We start from the raw sequence: 22,113 nt of genomic DNA, 5'->3' as shown, positions 1-22,113 counted from the left end.
TTATGACACCTTGTCTCTTCCTGTTTTCAAAGAGCCCAAGGTATCGGGTTGGCCGCAGGGGCGGGGGTACGCAGCACCTTCTGCCGGATCTGGGCCTTGGGTTTCCCTCCCAGCCCCCCTCTGCTTTTCCTTCAAGTCCCCTCTTTCAGCCGGATCCCCCAAAACTCTGCCATCGCCCCCGCCTTCCGCCCAGCCCAGGCCGCCCGGCGCCGCAGCCTGCCTCTCCGACCTGCAAAGGCTGGGCTGGGCCCGATCCTTCACTTACAATGACCTTCATTTTAGCCTCTGAACGCGGCCCTCAGAGGGCCGAGCTGGGGGCTAAACACACAGAAACTGGGTGGGGGGAGGGGGCAGCGGGGTGGGGATAGCTGCGGACGAGAGCCTTGACCATTTTGATCTGCTAAGGTCACTTTGGGGCTCCTGTGGGGAGGAGCGGAAGCTCACAGTCTAACCGGCTCAGCCCTCCCGGAGCCAGCCAGCCAGCCCCGCGGACCTGGAGGAGTTGCCCCAGAGTGCAGAATTGGCCTCTCCCTGGTTTGGAGACGGGGTGTCGATGGCTGCGACTCCATGAGCAGAGGGAGATGTGGGGTATGGTACGTCAAAGCCCCAGCGAGAGGGTGCCTGGCTTCTGGAGCCCGTGGGGCCGCTGGCACTGCTGCAAGGCTGACACTGGGCCCAGGGCACAGAGTTCGCAGAGGCACTGGAAGCAGGCTGGGCGGCGGGGGCGCGGGGGGAGGACGGCCAAGTGCCCCCAGGGGCTGTGCTCAAGGCTGGGTCTGCCCACCCAAAGGGAGACTCAGAGGCACATCAGAGAGACCTCTCAGGTGGAAGGGCCCCGGATTTTTAGCAGCGTCTCCTTCCCAGGGATGGGGGAGAAGTCCCATGAGGGTGACATTTTGCAGAGAGCCGGAGAAAGCAAGCACACAGTGTTCAGGGCCAGCGTCTGGGCTCCATTTGATCAGGTCAGCATTTATTGGTAGGAAGCGGTAACATTTACAACTGGTCCTCAGGCAGGAACCGGGAGGGCCTACACCCGCGGCCGCCCACGGGAGCCAAGCCCTCCCGGGGAGAGAGCGGCTCCTCCAGTGCACTGAGAAGAAACCCCCGACCCACCGGAGGCCCTGGGCTCCTCTCTCGGCCTCATTCCAGGTCTCAGTGGAGGGCCCGCGGGCTCCCTGAGGAAAGTGGGCTTTCGTAACCGGTGGGCAACACGGCCGGGCTCAGCCTAGGCCGGCCTCCTCATTGTCGTCGCTCTGCCTTCGCTCTCGGAAGTGGGGTGCGCTTGGCCCCTGCTTGAGCAGCGCTGGGGGCTAAACTACAGCACTTTTCAGAAACATAGGGGACATTTACACAGGAGAGGGCTCCTCAAGCCGGCGTGCACTCACAAAATATAGCATTTCCTAAGGAACCAAAGGGACAGGAAACGGGGGAGCGGGATAGGGCAACACCCCAAAGCCACTTGGTTTCTCCAACACATAAGCGAGCAAATACAGTCCCCCAAATACCTCACAGAAACCAACCACACAGTCACTTCTACCTAAAAAAAAAAAGGCCGGGGTGGGTGGGGTGGGGGGGAAATGTCCGAATCGCTAGAGAACTTCTGGAAATCAAGCACCCACACACACACAAAAACCCTCTGCCACTGCAAAGCCGAGCGGTCCCACCGGCGCCGCGCCGGGTCAGTCTCCTTTGGGGCATTTCTCCTTGCTCATCTTTTTCATTTTCATCCTACGATTCTGGAACCAGATTTTGACCTGTCTCTCTGTGAGGTTCAGAATCCTTGCCACCTCATAGCGCCGGTCCCGGGTGAGGTACATGTTGAAGAGGAATTCCTTCTCTAGCTCAAGCGTCTGGTATTTGGTGTAGGGACAGCGCTTTTTCCGGGTGGAGCGAGCGTGGATCCAGTTTGCTGCGGGGTTGTCTATGAAGAGGGGTGTTTGGAGAAGGGGAGTGAGGGGCGGAGGGGAGGCAGGGAGAGACGACAGGGTGGGGGAGAGAGGTCGTTAAATTAATTTCACCAAGGATGGCTGCTTTTCACAACTTGGGGGGAATTATCATAAAAAGCCTTAATGCCCGCTCTCTGTTTACCGTACAAACCGCGCGCCCAGGGTAGGTGGTTATGGGAAGCTTTTTTATGGATGTGTGTTGCTCGCCTAGGCTAGGGTAGGCGTCTAGACGTTTTTATAGGTTAGTAAAACTATCAGTTTTGCACATTCGAGCCTTACAGGTTTCAGCAATAAATCAGGGGGCAATTTCTTTTGCACTTACTTGGGTCAAGTTGCTGCTGCGGCGGCTGCGGATGCTGCTTCTCCTCCTCCTTCAGCGGGCAGCCCGGGCTCGGGTGGTCGCTGCAAGCCGAGGGCTCCGATGAGCCGCCTGCCCTGGACCCAGACCCGATCCCCGCCCCGGGCCCGGTTCCCCCAGCCACTGCTGCCGCCTTGTCCCGTAGGAACGAGTTGCACGAGAACTCGGGGCCGCCGCTCCCCTGGGACTCCCGGGCCGCGGAGCACTCAGTCCGTTTGGAGGAGGAAGACGAGGAAGTGGAGGAGGAGGTGGAGGTGGAGGTGGTGGTGGCGGCGGTGGCGGCGGCCGGTGCCGCTCCATTTTCAGGCTTAATCCCGTAGTGGCGCCCGTTGGGTGGACCGCTGGGGCCAGGGCTGGGACCGGGCCCCGGACCACCGTCGCCTCCGCCACCGCCCGCACCGCCCGGGAAGCCGGACAGCGGCTCCATCCAGGAGCGCATGTAGCGGCCGGGCTCGGAGGCGGCGGCGGCCAGGGGCGGCGGGGGCACGTATGGGTGGTAGAGGCCGCTCATCGCCGCCGCCGCTGGGGGCTGGGCGGGCACCGCGGACCACGAGGCGGAGAACACGGCCGATTTGGGGGCGAAACTACACGAGGCAAACTCGGCGGCTGCGGCGGCCGGGCTGTCGGCCACACCTGCGGGCCTGCCCTGCGCGCCAGGCCCTGGAGGTCCGAAGCGCGCAGCGAACACTTCGTCGCCCTCATGGCCTATGAGCGAGTCCACGTAGTAGTTGCTCAGGGTGCCACTGGAGGACATTTTGAGGCGCCGTGCGCTCCCACCCAAGGTTACACTGCCCGCCGCCGCGCCGCTCCCCGCCGGCGCCCGAGCCGCCGACTAGTTCGCAGGCTGCAGCCTCCACCATTGGTCGCGCGGCCCACGTGATCATATTTACCAATACCGGGAGTAAATCAGTCCGCTAAACTGGGGGCTGCTGTGATTTAAAAAAAAAAAAAAATCATCAACATAAGCGCGGCAATTAGAGCCCGCGGGTCCCGACCCGTGCGCCAGGCTCAGCCCGGCCTGACTCGGCCAGCCCGGCGGCGGCTGGGACCACACGCCCGATCGCGGCCGGAGGAGGCGCTGGGGACTATTTGTTCCCCACTTCTGGCCGCACTCGGTCTCGCAGTCCGGAGCTGGTGCTGCCTCCCCAGTGCCTGGGCTCGGAGCTACCGGCCGTGCGTCCTGGGCGCCCCCAACACTTGGCAGAGCCCAGAGTAGCCCGTGGGGGAGCGCAGAGCCGGTGCGGCCCGAGACAGGACGGCCTCCAGAGGCGGCCCCCTTGGCGCCCGAGGGGAGTTCTTCTCCCCGTGCCTCTCTCCCGACCCAAACCCACCCCTCCCTACGCATACCCACACACACACACACACGCTCTCTCACAGCTTGTCGTGTTGTTTAAAACAGGTGGAAGACCTCTGTAATGATATTATGCCTTTCAATAAAAATTTTATGAGGTGTATTTGATTATAGATTAATGTGTCCCTAATAAAACGGACGGATGGAGCAGCTCGGAGGGCCCCCTCCCCCTACCACACTCACACGCGCGCGCAGCCACACACACCCCCGACGTGAGGCTGAGCACACGCCGAGGCCCGAGGGGTGAGCTGGGGCGGCCTGGCCCGTGGGCTGGGCGTGGCGGCGGCCACCGCCCGGGCTCTGTCTGCCCTCGTAAGTGTCCGCAAGCTGGCAGTGGGCACCGCGCGGACAGTGGCGGCCAGGGTGCCTTGTCTTCTTCGGGACTTCTGGAAAGGTCCTGGAAGAGAACACGCCAAAGGGCAGAACCCAGATTGTAGTACAGGCCCGCTCCCACCCGCTGCCCCCCGCCCCGGACTCGCCTCAAAGACGCCAGCATCTCCCTGGGCCAGGCCGCTTCCCATGGTTCCCACTTAAAGGCCTCTGAGTGGGTTCCGGATATGTCTTTTAAATGGCTTGGTCCTTGGGCTACTCTCTTAGAAATTCTGTTCTTTCTTTCTTTTTTTTTTAAAGCCTCCAAAGGTAAGGCTGGGCAGCCTTGAATCTGAGGGAAATGCCCATTGTCACTCCCAAATCCATGGTACAGAGCCTCGGAAGCCCGGCTGGGAGCCGAGACAAAAGCAGCCGGGGCGCCGGCGGTGGAGGATATATTCCTCGCTCTACCAGTTGCCCAGCGCACCCTTGGAGGGCTCCCAGCCCACCTCGAGCCCCGGAAAGGAAGGGGGAAATGGCTACTTCTGGCCTAATCGATTGCCTTTGCCAATGGCTTTCTGATTTTATTCCAGAGGAGCTGCCTTTGCCTGTAGCGCGGGTTTTCCTCCGAGACACAGCCCCCTGTCAACAATGAATGGTGCTCCCCACATCGCAGGGGGTAAACTGAGAAGCTAAAATTGCCCTCCTCTTCTGCCCAACCAATGGAGGTCTGGGCAAATCTATTCCAGTGTTCTCAACCTGGCACTGATGCGCAGCCGTCCCTCTTCCACCCTAGGAAATGGCTCCCCTAAAGTGTTCTGTCTTGGAACTGGGAAAGACTCTTCGTTTTCGGGAGGAAGTTTAAAACTCTGAATAAATACTGAGTCTCCCAAAGACTCCTTGGATGACGGTTTTAAGGCTCAGACCCCCTAAAAAAGGGGACAAATGAAAAGGACGTGTTTTGTGAAGCTGCTTGAATCTATTGGAGACCCTCTGAAACCACAGTACAACATGGGGTAACGAATTCTCTGTCAGCTCATCCCCCCAAGGCCTCTCCTCTCTTCTCCCTGGCCAGACTAAGGTCTGGACCCTCTTGGGCTGAGGATCCTGCAATCTATCTATCTATCTATCTATTTATCTATCTATCTATCTATCTATACACACACACACGTGAAAGCTGGCTGGAGTTTTCTGAGTCATGGTGGTAGCTGGAACATTCGACTTCATGGGAAGTCATGTTCATCTGTAAATTCTCTTTCGGTCACCCTTCGTATATTTTCCTGCCTCCCAGATACAATGGCTCCAACCAGCATTTTGTAATTAAATAGAGGGAGGATTAACTGGAGAAAACCTTTTCTTCCTTTAAAAAAATTTTTCATGTAGGTCACTAAAAGGTAATGACTGAGCATAAAATCCTTCCACAAGGAAACCAGGGCAACGTGGGATGGGAAAACTCACCCATCCTCGACTTCACTTTGGCCTGGCTGTCTTGCGCTTGGGATGGGGATGGGGAATGGGGATGGGGAATGGGGATGGGGGTGGGGGAGAGGAAAATGGGGGCCGAATTGGATCCGATGCAATGCTAAGTTGCTGCTTGTCCTTGCTCCTGTAATGGAGGCCTGGCGGCTTCCAGGTGGGCAAGACTGATTTCAACCCAGCCCCTGATGATGGCACACCAGCCAGAAATCTCCAAGACTCCACTGAAAGCATTAAAAATAACACAACCAAAACCAAAGAGAGGAAGACACACAAGTGGGGAGCTGGGAGGAAAATGCGGTTTGGGCACAGGCTTACTTACCAGGCTGAGACTAGAGGGGAAGCTCACACCCACTGACAAATCAATTATGTTACTATCATGGGGGGAGGGGGAGAGAGGACCCTCCTTCTTCCCAACTAGGAAAACAGCACATACAGTTTGGATTATCACTCCCCTGACCACTGCCAAATTTCAGCACCAAAGATCCCCTTCAGCTTTTCTCTCCCATTTCCCCTCCCCTGCTCTCTACCACCCCGACAACTGCCCCAAACAAGCAGTTTAACAGGAAGACAATCTCACCAAAGTCTTTCATTTCCACCATAACATATTTCCATTTCAGAAAGCAGAGGGAGTACACTTGTTTCCAGAGTTTATTGCATTATACATGCGACCAGAACATGCACAGAAAGGACAGGTTGCTGTTGTACTTCTACCAAACCATAGATGCACCACAAGGGAAAGGCTACAAGGCAAAGTCTCAATATTCCATCTCACCAAGGACAATTGCTAAACTCATTTGCAAAAAGATACATTGTAATGTGCTTTTTAAGTCCCTCCCCACAAAGCTTGTGGGTTTTCTTAATCTTTTTAAAATATATATGTAAAAGTACTTTTAAGTACTGGATGTACTCAAAACGCCATGAGCTCATGGACTAACCACACACACAGACCTTTTGTGTTAGGAAAAACATGAAAAAGTCACATTGCTGGATGGACAAGTGGATTGATGGATGCTCTACAGTTCCAATAAGTTAAGACCCAAATGAAAATTCGCAGTAATAGTTACCCTGCATTATGATGAAAAAAATAATAAATTACATGTGCTAGTTTTTTAATATATATATATATATACTCATAGGGATTACAGATCACTTGCAGCATGAACAGAATGACCCCAAAGTCACATTCTAGCAGGAAAAACAAAAACAAAAACAAAAAAACAAATCAAAAAACAGAGAGCAATGAAGGTTTTGTTTCCGCCTTCCCAATCCTCCAGCACTCGGCCCTGGAAGTCGGTGCCCCCTCTCCGATCCTGGCCTCTGACGGGCCTCGGACCTAAGAGAAGGTGAGGTTGGCGGTCAGTTCTCGGATCCGGTTCTCTCGGCTCATCTTCTTGAGTTTCATTCGGCGGTTTTGAAACCAAATCTTGACCTGCCTGTCGGTGAGGTTAACGCTCTTACTGATCTCTAGGCGGCGCTCGCGGGTGAGGTACATATTGAACAAGAACTCTTTTTCTAATTCCAGCGTTTGGTGCTTAGTGTAAGGGCACCTCTTCTTTCTGCCACTCTTTGCAGTGAGCCAATTGCTGGTTGGAGTATCAGACTTGATTTCCTCTAACAAAATTAAAGGGAGAAAGAAAAAAAATCAAGAATTTTTTTTTCTCTCAGTCTGTTCAAATGTACCCTTGGCCATGACCCCTCTGGCAGCCAGGCCCTTTGGGAAATGCTGGTATTACATATTACTCACACGAGGTGGGCCCTGGAAGGGATTTGTAAATGATGCCAGATTAGTTAAAATACCCCAAATGACACTATGGGTGGGTACTCTCGCCCTCTGTGTCAGCATTCTCTCTCTCTCTCTCTCCTTTCTGACCCGCACAAAATATTAGTACAATAGTAAACTTTCAGGATCTCACCAGCAACATTCTAAGTGATCATCTTACAACAGGGCTAGAGTGGAAGAAGCAAGCCACAGCCTGACAAGCCTACAAACCCCACTGCTTCCTCAGATCCCCAAGTCTGCCACTTCGTTCCCACTTCTCCTAGGCAGGCAGGGAGCCCCGCACAGCCAGGTTTATAGGTGACAATTCTCTTTCAAAAGATAACCGAGTACAACTTCTCCACCCTGCTTGGGCATCGTTGTGTGCCCAAGAATTTCCTGAATTCTTATGCCTTCTTGCCCCCACACAAAAACATTCTCCCAGAAATGTAGCTCCTTGCTGTGGCCCAACTCTGAGCACTGGGGGAGAGGATCAGGGGCAGAAAAGCCAGAGCCCCTGGCTCTTTGCCCTGCCCAGCCCTAAGGCTGGCCCTGCTGGGTGGGCCACACACATTCCATTCTCTTCCCCTTCTGCCTTTGCCCCCTTTGCAAATGGATTGCAAAGCTTTCCGCACTTTCCCCAGACAAAGCCAAGGTTACCTAGCTCCGCAGAGGCAAGGAGCCCTGTTCTTCGGCCCAAGCACCAACCGGCCCAGCCATCTCATTCCCCTTGCCGCCCCCAAGCTCGCAGGATGCGGGGTGCATACACTTGAACACGAACACGGTGCCTTGGACCACCTTAAAATCATCATTGGGTGAAAGGCAGGGCTGGGACTACAAATCTGAGCTGGAGAAAGGAGGTTCTGGGGCCGTGTTTACCAGCCGCAGGTCTCATTTGCGCTCTTTTGTTGCATTTCAGGTCTAGCGCAGGAAAAATAAACCCAGCAAGCCCTTCCTCTGCCGGGGCGCCATCAGCGCGGGGCCAGGAGTAGCCAGGAGGGCGAGGGCAGCGCGGGAAAAGCAGAAACCATCTCGGGACTAAGATTGCCCCTCCAAGAGCCGGGAGGAGTGGCACTTGCCAGTCGGGGCCCCAGGCTGCCGGGTTCGGCACTGGGCACCCAGGCGTTCCCTCTCTCTGCCGGGTTCCCGGGCTGCGCGCCCCGCTGGGGTGGCAACTCTGCTCATACCGACCTTTGCTTTCCTTCTCCTGTACTTCGGGACTGGACACGGAGACCTCAGCCAGGCAGCTCCTCTCTTCTGGAAGGCCGCCCTTGGCCTCGGGGCTCTCCACCTGGGAGACTTTGGCGGGCTCCTGGCCACTTGCGGGCTCGTTCATCTTCTTTTCCATCTGCAGCTGGGCGGCCGAGAGCTGCGGCTTGGCCGCGCCGCGAGGGTTGAGCTGGAGCATGACTGTGGAGCTGCCTTCGGGGCTGTTATTGTATTCTTGGGTTTTCCCGGTGGCGTAGGTCTGACTCAGTCTAAAATATCCAGGGACAGGAACCTCAGGGTTCTCAACGGGACAGGACTCAGGGACCAGCCTCTGGTACGAAGGGACCTCAGCATAAATGAGTTTGTTGCGCTTATCAGAATACATGCAGCAATTGGATTCTTCCTTAATGTTGGTGGTGAAGGAGCAAGTAGGGACTTGCTGTGTAACAGGTTGCTCTATTCGACAAGATCTGTTCGGGTCTGTCCAACTGTCTACTTGAGGTATATAAGGATGCACATTCATACCCATATTTTGGTGATTCACTTCTCTTTTGGCCAGAGACGGGAGTAGTCCACAGGTTTGCATTCCATAGGTCCCCATGTCTGCACTAGGTGGTGGCATGTACATGCTGGCGCTGCTCGAATAAAAACTGTCACTCCTGCAGGCACTGATCAAGGAATCTACTAAAAAAGTATTAGCAGCAGGAGAGCTGTTGGGAAAGGACATTTTGGGGAGGAATTTGAAGAAGAGAGATTGTGTCCTTTGTAGGCTGACATCTCTAGGAAAACATTCCCCGTGTAATTGTGGATGCCTCTGCCGACCACATGACAACCAAGCCAATGAGATTTGAAAATGGCCTTGAGCCGCAGCCTCCTCGCAGGTCACGTGCTCCAGAGCCGGCCAGCCGGCCGCGTAAGCACGGACAACAGCGACATCTACTACGCGCCCGCGATAGTGCGCGCTGGAGACAACCGGCCCAGCACTCTCCGCCGTCCGCCAGCCTCCCGGGGTCGCTCGGCCCGCCCGCCCCACTCGCGTCCCCCACTCCAGCCGCTGGGCCCCGCAGGCGGAAGGAAAGTCTCGGCCCGAGGGGTCTCCGGGAGGACACACGCGGGGAGGGAAGCCGGGGCGCCGTGGCGCCGGCACACAGAAGCATTCTCCGCACACGCCCAGGCAGAAGGCGCCCAAGAGGGCCGGGGCGAGGGCGGGGTTGGGGGCCCAGCCTGGTTCATTTTGTCCCAGGCAGCCTGGGAAGGTGAGTTGGATTCCCCAGGCTCTGAGACATACCACCCCAAGGGTCCACAGGAAAGAGCTCTGGTGCGGAGACACGGCCAAGATATCCTGGGGAGCGGAGGCGAGAAGGGCCGCGAGGGCCGAGAGGCCACGCAGCTGGCCGGCCCCGCGGAGCCCCGAGGACCGGCCCGGCCCCGGCGCTGTCCTCTGACTCGGCCCGCCCGCCCCAGCTCCCAGCGCCTCCGCGCCCCGGTGGGCTACCCGAGCCTTCGGCTCTCCGTGGAACCACACCCCAATCTCCGCGGGTCGGGCCGCTGGGAGCTTTCAGCCCAGAGACAATCCCTCGCCAGCAGTTCGCTAACCGCGAAAGCATCCCCCGGGTTCCCAGCGGAAGAACTAAACCAACTAAACCAAGGATTCCCTCCCCACACGCCCTGATAGTAGAGGGCAAAGAGGAAGGGAGAAAAGACTTTTCTAGGAAAGGAGGAAACTCTCGCCCTCAGACTCCAGAAGTTTTAGAAAACTGGGCCAAGCAGGAGAGAGAGAGATGCAAAGGTGTCATTTGGTTCTTCTGCACAGAAAATATGTTTTCCTTTTATGGATTTTGTAAAAGCGCTGGTTTCTGACAAGTGCAAGGTACAAAAGGTTGTGGAATTTATTAATACATATTAAGAAGAATCAGGGTGATCAATAAAATTCTCATCTACATTCTTGGGCTACTTGGTAATTTTCTGGCTTCTGAAGGTTTTTAAAGAGTTATACCCGCTGTTGCCACACACGGGAAGATATTTTATTAACAAATCAATTGAGACTTTGTAAAGGATAAGATTAATAGTTAAGATTTAGCATAATGGCGTTTGCTTTATGAATTATTGAAAATTATACTATTGATTTTTCCCCTTCGCTGCTAACCAAGAAGGTCAATTTTTGTTTTAACACAAATTGTCAAATATTAAAAGCTACACTTTTGTCAGAAGTTGAGTTTTATAGTTTTGGACAATTCCTAAAAGTATTTGACATGATTCGATTCTGCTTGGGTAAGGGAAGGGAGGGAAAAAAGAGGTGGGGGAACCTCAGTCCTCTGTTTCCTTTGGTGAGGGAAAGTTCTATAAAGAGGATTTAGTCTGGGGTTGTGGTCAACCTCATTAAAAGAACAACCACCAGCACCACCATGGAAACTCAGAGTTTTATGAGAAACTTCTTCAACAACTTCCTCCCTTGTTCTCTGGTTGCAGGCGGTGAGCAGTCCTTCGGAAGCCGTGGCCTCCGGGCAGCAGCAGGGAGCTTTAACCTTGATTTCCAAAGGTTTGCCCTGGACGAGGGACCCCAGCTAGGGCGCTGGAGCCGATCCGGCTTCCCGGATCCCCTTTCCTGCATCCGAGAGAGGAAAAGGGCCCCGAAAATTCTGATCGTAAACCAGTTCTCTGCCCAGGAAGGCATCCGTGTTTTCTTCTCCCCACACTAGTCCTGTCATGGGCTGGCCTTGGATTTCAGGCCCAGAGACTGAACTTGTGCGCAAATTGGGTTTCTGCCTCAGCAGAACTTTTTTTTTTTTTTTTGGAGCTTGATGCTCAGCCTACTGGGGGACATAATAGCCCGCTCGCTCCTTCACAAAAACCTTTTCCAACAAACCCTTTGTCCACCCCTCCCCAAAAGGAATCTCCCCTGACCTGGTGGAAACAGTCGTTGGACATTATTTTCATCCTTGGGACCGCTTCGGCTGTCCCCTCACAGTGCCCTCGCCCAAACAATAACCCCTTTTAAAAAACTCCGCAGTGGCAGTGAGACAGACCTTTTAAACCTTTACGCAGCTGTTCAAATACAACATCATTGTCAGGTTAAAAGCCTGGCGCCTCTAACTGCTCTGGCTGCGGGATGCCGCCGAAGAAGTGGAGGTTTAAACATTACCTTCGGCAGGGGTGGCTGTTTTTAAGCTTGGGGGTGGGGGAGTGAGGAAGGCAGGGAAAAAACCCAACTTTTGACTCTAGTCTGCTAAGGTCCTATTCAAAGCTAACAGCCACTGACCAGCACCCTGAAATTTGCTTTCTCTCAAGACGGAGATCATGATCTCAGCCACAGCTAAGCATGCCCAGGGCTGGACAAAGTGCCCACTCCACACGCTCGTGGCAGGCGCCCTGACGCCAGCCTGGCGCTCCAGCACTGTCCTCCCTTTGCTTGTCGGCCAAGGGAGCTGCTGGGAATCCGTTGTCCAATTCTCTCTATCCCACAAGGGAGGCAAGAGTGTTCAATCTAATCGAGAATTTTATGCCCATCAAATGCCCTTTCATAATCTTTATTTATACATGAATAAAACATCCAAGCTAAAAACCAGTGATTCCTCACCGAACGGGTAGGTCTGCCATGCGCCAGGACAGGCAGGATCTGCCTTCCGAATTTGGGGGGACTTTGTTTCAGCTCCCTGTGCCTTCAAGCTCAAAAGTCACTCCCACATTGGATTTGGTTTTAAATAGGTATTCTTCACTCACAGGGGAAAAAATGTGTATCAGATATAATTTTGGATCTATTATTACAAAATTCTCTTTTATTCTTTTTCAAATTTCTGTCTTCAGACCAGCTCCTTGAGGCCAGAGACTGCCAATATTTCAGAGAGATTTTATTATAAAAATCAAGCAAAATAGAAATAATACAAGATAATGATCTGAGCCTGGGAGGATGGAAAGTTTGCCTAAGACTCTAAGGCTAAGATAAAGCAAATGGAATGAAAAAGCAAGGCTTTCAAGGCCAGGCTTTATTTTGCTTACAAGTATTTAATGCAGCTGCATAGCTGCTGTTTTCGATCATCTTTAGATTAGTTAGAGCAGTTACCATTAATAATAAATCAATATTGCACAATAAAGGAGATGAATATCCACAATTGTACCAAGACATTCTTCTCCCTGGCACAGTTCTTTCCAGAGAAAAATTAAAAGGGTCGCTTTAGCAAGAAATTAGCATTTGTAATCAAGAAATGGCTTGTATCTCTGCTCTCCTGTCACTGGGAAGAAGAGCAGCGGCCCTGGGCCTGAGTGGACCTGGGGCTAGGTTCACCCTGAATTTGGGCCCTGAGTGGCCTCTCAGGGCTGTGCCACTTTTGGGGGGCAGAGTGGATGGGCAGAAATTTTAAAAGCTGCTTCCTCAGAGCACCCTTCCGGATTGCACTGTGCATCTCCCAGCCAATGTGAAAAGAAGTCAAGGGGGCAACTGGGGAGGCTAGAGAAGCCACCACCAATGCAAAGAGGGGTCTAAGGAGACATGCAAAAGGACCGGCAGTCTAGGAACCTCTTCCCTTTACAGACACAAAAGACTACTTCTCCCAATTTCCCTCCACTTCAGGATCTGAGACGTCAGCGACTCAAGACATGTGGCCATGCTCTATGAGCCCCACACACTGCGAATGATCAAGAGGGGTCAGGTCTGCAGCCCCCAGGAGTCCTGATCCAATTCCCTGACCTTTTTCAGGCTCAATTTGGGCGCTGCTGAGAGGAAAGGAACTGCAGATTGCTAAGCATCCGTGATCTGGGGGAGGCTGCCAGTCAAAGCCAAGGGTCCCTGAAAGGCCACAAGCGCCCCCACTGGAGCTGTCTAAAGAGGAACGCAATGACATTTGGGGAGGGGGGCTCTCACCCCAATTGGACTGAGGCCCGGGTTAGGCTCCCGGAAATGTCGATTCACAATAGCTAAGCTGGGCCCACGGTCAGACAGGCAGGAGCCAGGGTATGCGTGGGGAACATCAATGCCTCTGGCTGGCGCCTCCCATAGGGTGGGGAGACTCATGGCCCCCAGCCTCCACTGAAGCAGATGCCAACTCCCAGGGGTGGACCCAGAGTCTTCGGTCCAGGGCCTGGAGGGAGGGAGTAGAGACAGCGGGGCTGAGGAGGTCCTCACTAATTCCGAGGTTGCATGTACTTACAATGAACTTCGGGAAAGAAAGAACTGCCACCCTTCATTTTGGAACTTCCACCCTTCATTTTGGAACTTCCCTTTTGGACGGCGGATGGTGGCACAGGCCCTCTGCAATGCCAGGGGCTTTTCAGGGTGGGAGTGGGGTCGAGGAGGGCACGCAGTGAGAAAACTGCTTCCAAGAGCTTGTGCCAAAATCAAACTCGGCGCTCAAGGCCAGCAGACGGCTTGGAAGGCTGGCCAGGGTTCTGTCAAAAGCAAAGCCCGTTTGCTTCAAATGCATTCCCCATTCCACGACGCCTTGAAGTTTAAACATTTCCCGGACTGCCTGACGCTCCGCGCAACCACATTAGCCCAATCTGGCCCGGGCGCCCCAACTCAGTCCTGCCTACGCCTCCCGGTGCTACCGGTAGCCCCGAGCGCCAGGCACGACCGGGGGTGGGGGGATCCCTCGTGCAGAACGACCCGCTAGGTCCCCACGCGTCTCATTTTTCTGAGACCACACTCAGCTAAGTTGCCGGCTCCCTGATCTGTCTTAAACAAAAGCCTTTTAATCACCACAGGCGGTCGGAGAGCGTGCAAGGCGGACGCGGTTTTGGGCAGGGGTGGTTCTACCTTCCTATGGCTCTCCACACTCAAACCACCAAGAAAACTGATTTCCGTAATTTAATTAACTCGCAGTGGCATGACCTATTTTGAAATGCACATATTTGTCTTTTAAAAACCTCTCCTCGACACCACCAGGTTATACCGAGGTATTTTTTGCAACAGCTTTATCTTTAAGAAGACAACGATTAGGTGATCTCGTTTCAGGAATCTGCTCCCGTTCCTCTGTCTTTATACAACTTCCCAACCTCATGGCTGCTTAGAATAAACAAACATCAAACACCTCAGCGATTTCTAACCGCTATTAGAATCCAGTATTAGAATCCAGTATTGGAAAGATATGGTACCGCTGCCTCTCCGACAAATGCGGCTTCTGGAACGTGAGCACGCCCCCGTGTGGCTCTCCAAGGCCAGGCAAACGCGAAATGGTATCTCTAGGTTCGGCTCTCCTACGGTGGTGGACATACAAGCTTGCTACATTTAGACGCAGTTTAAAAGAGAGAGAGAGCGAGAGCGAGAGATAGATGGAGAGAGAAAGAAATAAACCAGTTTAAATCTCCTGGAACGATCACATTACTAGGGCACTGACATTGTAACAGATGCCTAGAACTCCAAACAAAGGAATCCCCTTCTGAACGAAGTTATTCCACTGTAGGCTTTGTTTCTATTGCATCTTTAACCAAAGGTTGAGGGACATTTTTGGAAACAGTATAAATATATTTTCTTTTGTTCCATATGATAGGAAGTGCAATAATTTATTTGATAGGGTGACAAATTTTTTCAAATATAACGAAGTTAAGTCTGTAATACCTTCCTTTTTCAAATACCTGTTTTTAAAACCTCGGTTCTTCATTAGAGCTAAAGGACTGCTATATATGACTCCCCCCCCACAAAAAAAAAACAACCCCAGCATTTCCTAGCTGTATTAAAAGCATGCTGGTAGACATTTTAATATAACCAGTATTTTTAAAAGCAGTCAATTGCTATTGAATTACACAAATGTTTGAAGGGAAATTAAGGTTATTGATCCTGAAATCAGGAATTGGCTTAGATTTATGGTGAGCCCCCGATATGATTCTGTGTGGTCATAAACGTGTGTGTGGGTCTGGATGTGTGTGAGCATGTGTGCATGAGAGTGGGTGGCAGTTGAATATCACAGAAGAACCTTAAGGCACCTAATTATTCAGAAAGGTTAAAGGTGATGACCTTGACATTTTGGAAGTTCAAAGGCATACACTTATGCACTTATGTTTTTCCTTCCCCCCAAAAGCTTTGGTAATCAAAAAAATTTTGCATTTGGAAATGCATGCCCCCTTGGAAGATGCATGGGGTGCTGTGCCTCTTATGGATTTATTTTTTGACTTTGGGCTTACGAGAGGTTACGAGTCATAAGATTCACTTTATTCTTTTCAGAGAAAGAGAAGCTCTTCTCACTCTTCCCGTTTATTGCACATTGCGGAAATCTCCTTTGGGCCCACCAGAAGGTGTATAATATAACTCAATTAAGCTGTTTAGAACTTTAGCTTTTATGGTGTTGTCTAGACAGTTCAAGGTTTTGTAAACAGCCTGGCCTGGCCCTGCAACATAAAGTGCAGTGCGGCCCCTACCACATTCTTTACCTTGAAGCAGTAAATGTGGTGAGAAGTGGGTCTGCAGCCCTGGGCCCTATTTCCAGGGAGGAGGGGTTACCTTCTCTGCTCCAAGCCCCTGTGACACCAACAAGGACCCAGGCCCTCTCCACCCACTGATACCTTCCCTTTAGCAAACTAGTTTCTTTTTTTCCAATGAGAGGTTCTAGTTTTAATTTCTTCTTTTAAGGGACCCTGCCTCCTTGACAGCTTGTTAAGAGTGAATTTGGTCTCCTAAGCAGTTTTTATTTTTTTTAAGTTTCTTTTGTTTTTTCAGGAATTCCAAGTTTACTACACTGGGGGTGGGGTGGGCAAGGAGATTTGTTTCTTAGGTTCCTGCTGCCCCAACCTCATGGCCTGGAGAAGGCAGCACCAGTATGGCTGGCTCACATCTTCAATTCAGAGATTCATCCTTAAAGTGATTTTTAATGCCAGTGCAGCCTAGAAAGGATGGGAGGGAACGACTCTTATTTTAGCGGGATTAAAAAGCATTTCACTTGATTTTCAGTTGCTTGGAAGAGAAGGTTCTGGCCACTAAAATATCCTAATCAGACACTAAAACTTCTTCAAAGAGGAAAATTCATACAGTGTATTGAAGCTGTAACCTCTATTTTACTAGAAACCATTTATTCACACAAAAGACAGTGACCCGTGCCTTGATACGACAGACCAAAGGTACATTCCCCAGAGTTTAAATAATCTGCATTCACCAAGGGGAAGGGATGCGGTCGCTTAAACTCAGAACAAAAACAAGCGCCTTCCAGCCCCTCGGCCTAACTCTCTACAGATCCCACAGCGTGCCCACGGGAGCTCAGAGAGAGGGAGGGAGAACAACAGCGCATTGGCGGTAAAATTGTAAAGGGACGTTTGCATTTACCATTTTCCCCTTATTAGGATCCGTTCGGCCAAGTCCCCGACCTCGTCCGCAGGCTGCAGTGGTCGCTGGGAGGTCCCGAGTTGACCGTGGGAAGGAATCGTGGAGTTCCACAGAGAAGAGGCGTCATTAAACCCAAGGACATTGGGCCTGCCCAGGGCAGGCTGGTGGGGAGGAGAGTGGGTGAGTGGGGCTCAGGGGAGAGGGGTGCTTCCTGGAGCTCTCAAAATAAGGGGTTTCCAGTGAAATACTGCAGACGGTCTCTGTTCAGTTTCTTTTCTTTCATTCTGCGATTCTGGAACCAGATTTTGACTTGCCGGTCAGTGAGGTTGAGCATCCGAGAAAGTTGGAGTCTTTTCTCTTTGTTTATGTACACGTTAAAGAAAAACTCCCGTTCCAGTTCGCGGATCTGATACTTGGTGTAGGGACAGCGCTTTTTTCGGGATCGCTGGGGGGCCACTGCAAGGCAAAAAGACCAAGAGGTGAGAGAGGCCACTGCCTGCCCACCCCCCGGCTGCCCGCCCAGGCCCGCGCGAGGGCCAGGCCTCGGCCCGTTGGGGACGTCTCCTGCTGCCGCTGAAAGGCCCTGCCTGCGTCGTGGGGGATGATATATGGGCGTTCACAGGAGAGTGCGGGCGTGGACGTGTGTTCACGCCCAGACACACACACGTGCGCACACACACACATACACACACACACGACCTGGCATCGAGGTGGGGAAGCAGAGGGCGAGGCAGGCTCTGAACTGGACTCGGAAGGGAGAGAAACACGAGCGCGCCGGGCAGCCAGCGTTTTGGATAAAGTCCAGTTCAAGCATCAAACTCTCCCCAACCCAACGCCCCCCCCCACCCCTTTAAAAGCAGGAGACTCGAGTGTCCACACTCAAAAATTGGCTTGAAATCTCTCCTCCCTCCCTCCATGGTCTCTAGGACCAACCCCCCTCACCGCACGCACAAAACTGGGGGAAAGCTCTCTGCAGCGATTAATGTCCTCATCGAAGTCTACCTTAAGCCCACCTAAATTGGTTTCCTATCGTAAACACGCTTTACAACGGCCCGGGAAATCTTATAGGATGTATAAACCCCTTCGAACGCTTATAAAGTAGCACATAAAACTGCGCAAGCAGAGGGAGGCCCCTCCGCCCCCCCCGCGCCCGCGGCCCCCGCGCCCAGCCGCCCACCCCACGTCCGGTGCCTACCTGCGCCGCCGCTCTTCTCAGCCCCCGCCTCCCCCGGGGGCACCTCGCCGTCGCCGCCCTCTGCCGCCCCCTTGGGCTCCGAGCCGGGGGTCGTCTTGGCGCAGGGACTTCCCCCACCGCCACTGGCCGCCGTCTTGTGGTTGCTCTTGTCGGCGGCGCCCTCGGGCTGCGGCGGCGCGGGCGGCGGAGGGGGCTGCGGTCCGGCGAACGGGGGCCCGGGTGCAGCCTCGTAGAACTGGTCGAAGCCCTGCGGCAGGATGCCGTTGCGGCCCACGGCGCTGTAGAAATTGGAGGCGGCGCCCGCGGGGCCGTGCGGCGGCCCGGGCGCGGCGCACACCGGCTCCGGCGCCTTGAAGAGCACATCCGGACGGCGACCCGCGGGCGGGAGGAGCTCGCGCTGCATGGCCGCCTCCTCGGCCGCCGCCGCCGCCGCCGCCGCCGCCGCTGCAGCGTAGTAGGGAGCGTAGCTACCGGCGCCGCCGCTGCCGCCCCCGCCGGGGCCGCCGCCGCCGCCGCCCCCTGCACCGCCTCCGCCGCCGCCGCGGTATGGCCACTTGGCGCGCTCCAGGCCGTAGTCGCGGAAGGCCACTTCGCGCACGGGCTGGACGTGCGGCGCCAGGTTGGAAGAGTAGGGGAAAGTCATCTGGCAGGACGACGGTTGTGACAGGAACGACGGCTTGCTGGCGAAGTCCGACGGGGCCACATAGTAGGCGCAGCCGGGCAAGTACATGCTGGCTGCGCTCGGGCCGCACTCGTCAAAGTCGTTCATGGCTCCGCGGCGTGCGCGCCGGCGAGCCCCGGGCCGCTCCCCGCGCCGCCAACCTGAGCCATCGATTGCACAAGAGACTTGGGCCAGGATCAATTAAGCAAAAATCCCCACCGGGAGCTGACGTGCTATTCATCTTGATTGATTCTGGTGGTAATTATGTCACGTGACGCCATGGAGAGAAATGTCCTTATATCTATATCAGTGCTCGCCAACACACTCCGGGACGGTTCCTGGCGCCGAGACGCGCGCGCGCTGGGGGCGGATCGGCCTCCCTCTCCAGCCAGCTCTCCCCGGGCACCCCCTGATCAGGCTGTGCCTCAGGCCGGTCACCTGTGCGCCGCCGGCGGCTGCCACTGCTGGGTGCATCTGCCACCGCCCGGCTGGGCCGCCCGCCCGCGCCCGCCCGCGCCTTTAAGTACGCGGACCGAGGCCGGCAGGGAGGAGGAGGGAGGGGGAGGAAGGCGGAGGAAGGGGGAAGGGAAAGAAGCGGAGAGCTGAGGGGGGAGACCCAGCTCCGGGCACAGGGGACTAGGTGTGAGGGTGTGAGTTTCCCACCCCCCACACCCCTTCCTGCAGCTGCTCCCTCCCCCGCGACGCCGCCACCCTCTTCAGTTTGCCTGCCGGGAGCTTGTTGCTTCTTGTTCAAGGGGCGTAATTGCGCCTCTCTCGGGGCGCAAGGAGCCCTGATTTACATATTTCTCTGCCCAGCGCCTACGCCGCGGAGTAACTTGGGTCTCTCCATGGACGACCGGCAGCACGAATGCCAGCCTCAAAAAACTCACGCCAAAACCCTACCAGGAGCTCACCCGGCCCAGGACCTCGGTGCCCCCTCGGCCCTGTCGCCCTCTCTCCTTTCTGTCTCTCTTTCTCCTTCCTTGTCTCCCTTCATTCGTCTCACTTTTCTCTCCTGTCCTCTCTTCTCTCGCTTCCCCGTTTCCTTTTTTCTTCTTCCTTCCTCTTATTACTCCCCACCTTTCCTGTCTCAGTCTGTCCCCTGATCCTCTCCTCCTTTCCCCTAGCTATCTGTCACCACCTCTATCTCTCTCCCTGTCACCTCTCTGCCTTTTCTCTCCCAGTGCTAAAGCAAGAAGGGAGTTCAGCCAGCGAAGATACCCCGTGGCCCTCTAGAAGCTGGGGGGTCTGGTGAACAAAAGGATCTGGAGTCCTACTCTCAGGGTGCCTGGCTTCCCGCTTTCCCGCAAGCGGAGACAAAACGCCGGTGCTTCCGCCCTCCTCACCCTCTCTGCCTTCTGGCCTGGACTGGGACCAACTAGCCTCACATCCAGCCCCTTCTCGGCGTCGGAGCCCCGCCAAGGCCTACGCATCCGTGCCGTGTCTTTCCAAGGCTCCTGCGGCACCCTAGGGCCTGCACGGTCACTGTGGGCCCCCCGGAGGTCCGTTAGCTCTGGGGGTGGGTGGGGGGCGGGCTCTCAGAAGTTCTTGCCTCCTTGTTCAAGCCCCTCTTCTCCACTTGGCTCTGAGGGCCCCCCATCCACTCGCCCCAAGGCCTCACTCTCCTCGGCGGTGGCTGCGTCCCTCTTTTTTAGCCTGGGGGGTCCAGGCGAGGCCTGGGCTCCCGCCTCGGGAAAGCCAGCGTTTTCCAAAGATAAAATCAGTCTCTCAGAAAGAAGCTCCCCAAACCCAAATCCCAGAACCGAGGGCAGGAATTTGCCCCTCTCCCCAGGATTCCTCTGCCAGGCAATCGCAGCACTGGTCCTGGGCCGCAGCCCTACGCCTAGGACAGGCAGTGCAGGTTGTGAAGCTGGTTCCCACCCTGGCCCCGGCCGCCGCAGTGCTGGTGCCGTGAGCTCTGCCCACCATGCCGACAGAGAAAAGGCGGGTGATCAGAGATCATATCTATTTTCTGGCCAATGTTCCCCCCTTCCTCTTTTTCCTCCTCCCTCCCATTCTCCCTCCCACTCTCTCTTCTCCGCCCCCCTCCCATCTCAGCTTCCCTCAGAACACTGCGCAAACAGGTCGGTGGGACTGGAGGGCAAGAAGCCCCCACCCCCAAGAACTGCCCATCCTGTGTGCACCTTCCACGCAGCTGGCACTCTCGCCCAGATCCCAGCTCGCCCCCTTCTCCTTAGCCCAGACCGCCGGCACACTTATCTGCCTGCCCATCTCCATCCGCGGCCCAAGCCTCTCCCTTTCGGGCTCGTAGTCGACGCCCCTGGATCTGTCTCCTAAAATGGCTCCCCGGACACTGCACACTAGCCAAGGGGCTGCTCAGGACCCAGGGCAGGGACCGCAGGGGCCTCCGGCTGGGTCTTTACGTGTCTGCAAGTGCGCAAGGTTCTGGTACCTTCTCTCTGCACGGGTGGGGCGCAGGCAGCCCGCTGCCCCCAAAGTAGAGCCTGCTGACCGCTAAAGAGGGAAATGGGGGAGGACGAACCATTCAAGTTCAACAACATGGCGACGGCACTCGGGCTGGAGCCGTGCTTTGGCGGGGGAGGGTGCGCCATCTGCAGCGGCGCGCGGGTGCACAGGGGTAAGGGGCGGCTGGCCCCTCTCTGCGCGTTAGCACGGACCCCCACCCCCACCCCCACCCCCAAGCCAAGGCTTTCGTTCTGGGCCCAGCCCGCTTCGCCCTTTGGCCCCAGCTTTTTCCTCCATCCTTTCCCCGAAACCCAAGGAAAACCGCAGCCTCCCGACCCGCGCGTCCCGCTCGAGAACCTACCGTGAAGATCCCAGAGCTGTGGCCTTGTCTTTGCCTGCGCGGTCCCACTCGAAGCGCAGGGAGCGCACTGGCCCCTCCGGGCACAGCCAGCAGCTCCGCGAGCGGTAGCTTTCCGCGCAGCGCCCGGACGCGATGCGGTAATTTCGAGCCACCCAAGATAAGACACTAACTTGACCTTAACTTTGTCAGGGCGCCCCTGGTATCTGGAGAACGTGAACAGACACTGTCTGGCAGCTCTCGTAAAAGCTGACTGGGGAAGGGATTCTGAGTCATTTCATTTATTGCCACTACAGTTCTGCAAGAAAGCTTTTCCTCCCTGCCAAACTTTAATTATTTATGCTCTTTTAGGAAACGAAAGAAGAGGAGAAACGCGGGGAAAGCACCCAGAGCCAGTCCCTTCCCTGCAGAGCCTTCGGAATGGGCTCCTTAAGTCAAGTGACTGAAGAACAAAAATGTGGGGAGATTACCTTTGTCCAAGGACGGTCGGACAGGCACCGAGCCCCCCCTCCCCACTAACGGGGGGTGGAAGCAGCTGGGAGAGGCGGGATGAAGGGGCACACCCTCCCTCCACCTCCACAGACATGAATATTTACAACGGTTCTGGATTTCTCCTCCGCCCGCCCGCCTCCCGGAAGCCTCCCCAGCCCGCCTCCCGTGGGGAGAGCCCCCAGGCCTTAAAAGCGTCTCCTGGTCGGCCCTCTGAGCTCGCAGCCGATTGAATGCCAGACCAAGCCGTTTTTTCTCATTTAAAAACCTTTTCCTTGGTCAAGAGGCCTGCCTGGACTGCAGCATTTCGGAGGACGCATTTGTCTTTGT

The 22,113-nt window shown here is 55.0% G+C and overlaps 3 protein-coding genes across 8 annotated transcripts; all 3 read right to left on the bottom strand.

Moving 5' to 3' along the window:
- Positions 1-951: 951 nt before the first annotated feature.
- Positions 952-3,482, bottom strand: HOXD9 (homeobox D9). Its single transcript, XM_036856970.1, has 2 exons — positions 2,269-3,482; positions 952-1,921 (listed from the first exon to the last, which is right to left on the bottom strand). The coding sequence occupies exons 1-2, from the start codon at positions 3,056-3,058 to the stop codon at positions 1,680-1,682; spliced, it is 1,032 nt and encodes a 343-aa protein (XP_036712865.1). The 5' UTR covers positions 3,059-3,482; the 3' UTR covers positions 952-1,679.
- A 181-nt stretch (positions 3,483-3,663) lies between these two features.
- Positions 3,664-21,794, bottom strand: HOXD11 (homeobox D11). 6 transcript variants are annotated; one of them, XR_005020696.1, is made up of 4 exons: positions 17,849-19,130; positions 16,654-17,109; positions 13,746-14,622; positions 3,664-3,674 (listed from the first exon to the last, which is right to left on the bottom strand). XR_005020696.1 is itself a non-coding variant. In XM_036858823.1 (2 exons), exons 1-2 carry the CDS (start codon positions 18,615-18,617, stop codon positions 16,874-16,876), a joined length of 1,005 nt encoding a protein of 334 aa, XP_036714718.1. In that variant the 5' UTR covers positions 18,618-19,130; the 3' UTR covers positions 14,629-16,873. The 6 variants fall into 6 exon arrangements, 1 of the variants encoding a protein (XP_036714718.1); XR_005020697.1 differs by lacking the exons at positions 3,664-3,674; positions 13,746-14,622 and adding an exon at positions 3,967-4,052; XR_005020694.1 differs by lacking the exons at positions 3,664-3,674; positions 13,746-14,622 and adding an exon at positions 6,929-7,054.
- On the bottom strand, positions 6,081-9,438 carry HOXD10 (homeobox D10). The gene is made up of 2 exons (XM_036858822.1): positions 8,391-9,438; positions 6,081-7,054 (listed from the first exon to the last, which is right to left on the bottom strand). The coding sequence occupies exons 1-2, from the start codon at positions 9,133-9,135 to the stop codon at positions 6,777-6,779; spliced, it is 1,023 nt and encodes a 340-aa protein (XP_036714717.1). The 5' UTR covers positions 9,136-9,438; the 3' UTR covers positions 6,081-6,776.
- Positions 21,795-22,113: the final 319 nt, after the last annotated feature.

The sequence above is a fragment of the Balaenoptera musculus genome, chromosome 7, assembly GCF_009873245.2.
Source record: "Balaenoptera musculus isolate JJ_BM4_2016_0621 chromosome 7, mBalMus1.pri.v3, whole genome shotgun sequence".
In the NCBI taxonomy this organism is placed as follows: domain Eukaryota; kingdom Metazoa; phylum Chordata; class Mammalia; order Artiodactyla; family Balaenopteridae; genus Balaenoptera; species Balaenoptera musculus.
Note: the sequence above shows the minus strand (reverse complement) of the source record. Positions and strands in the feature narration are given on the sequence as shown.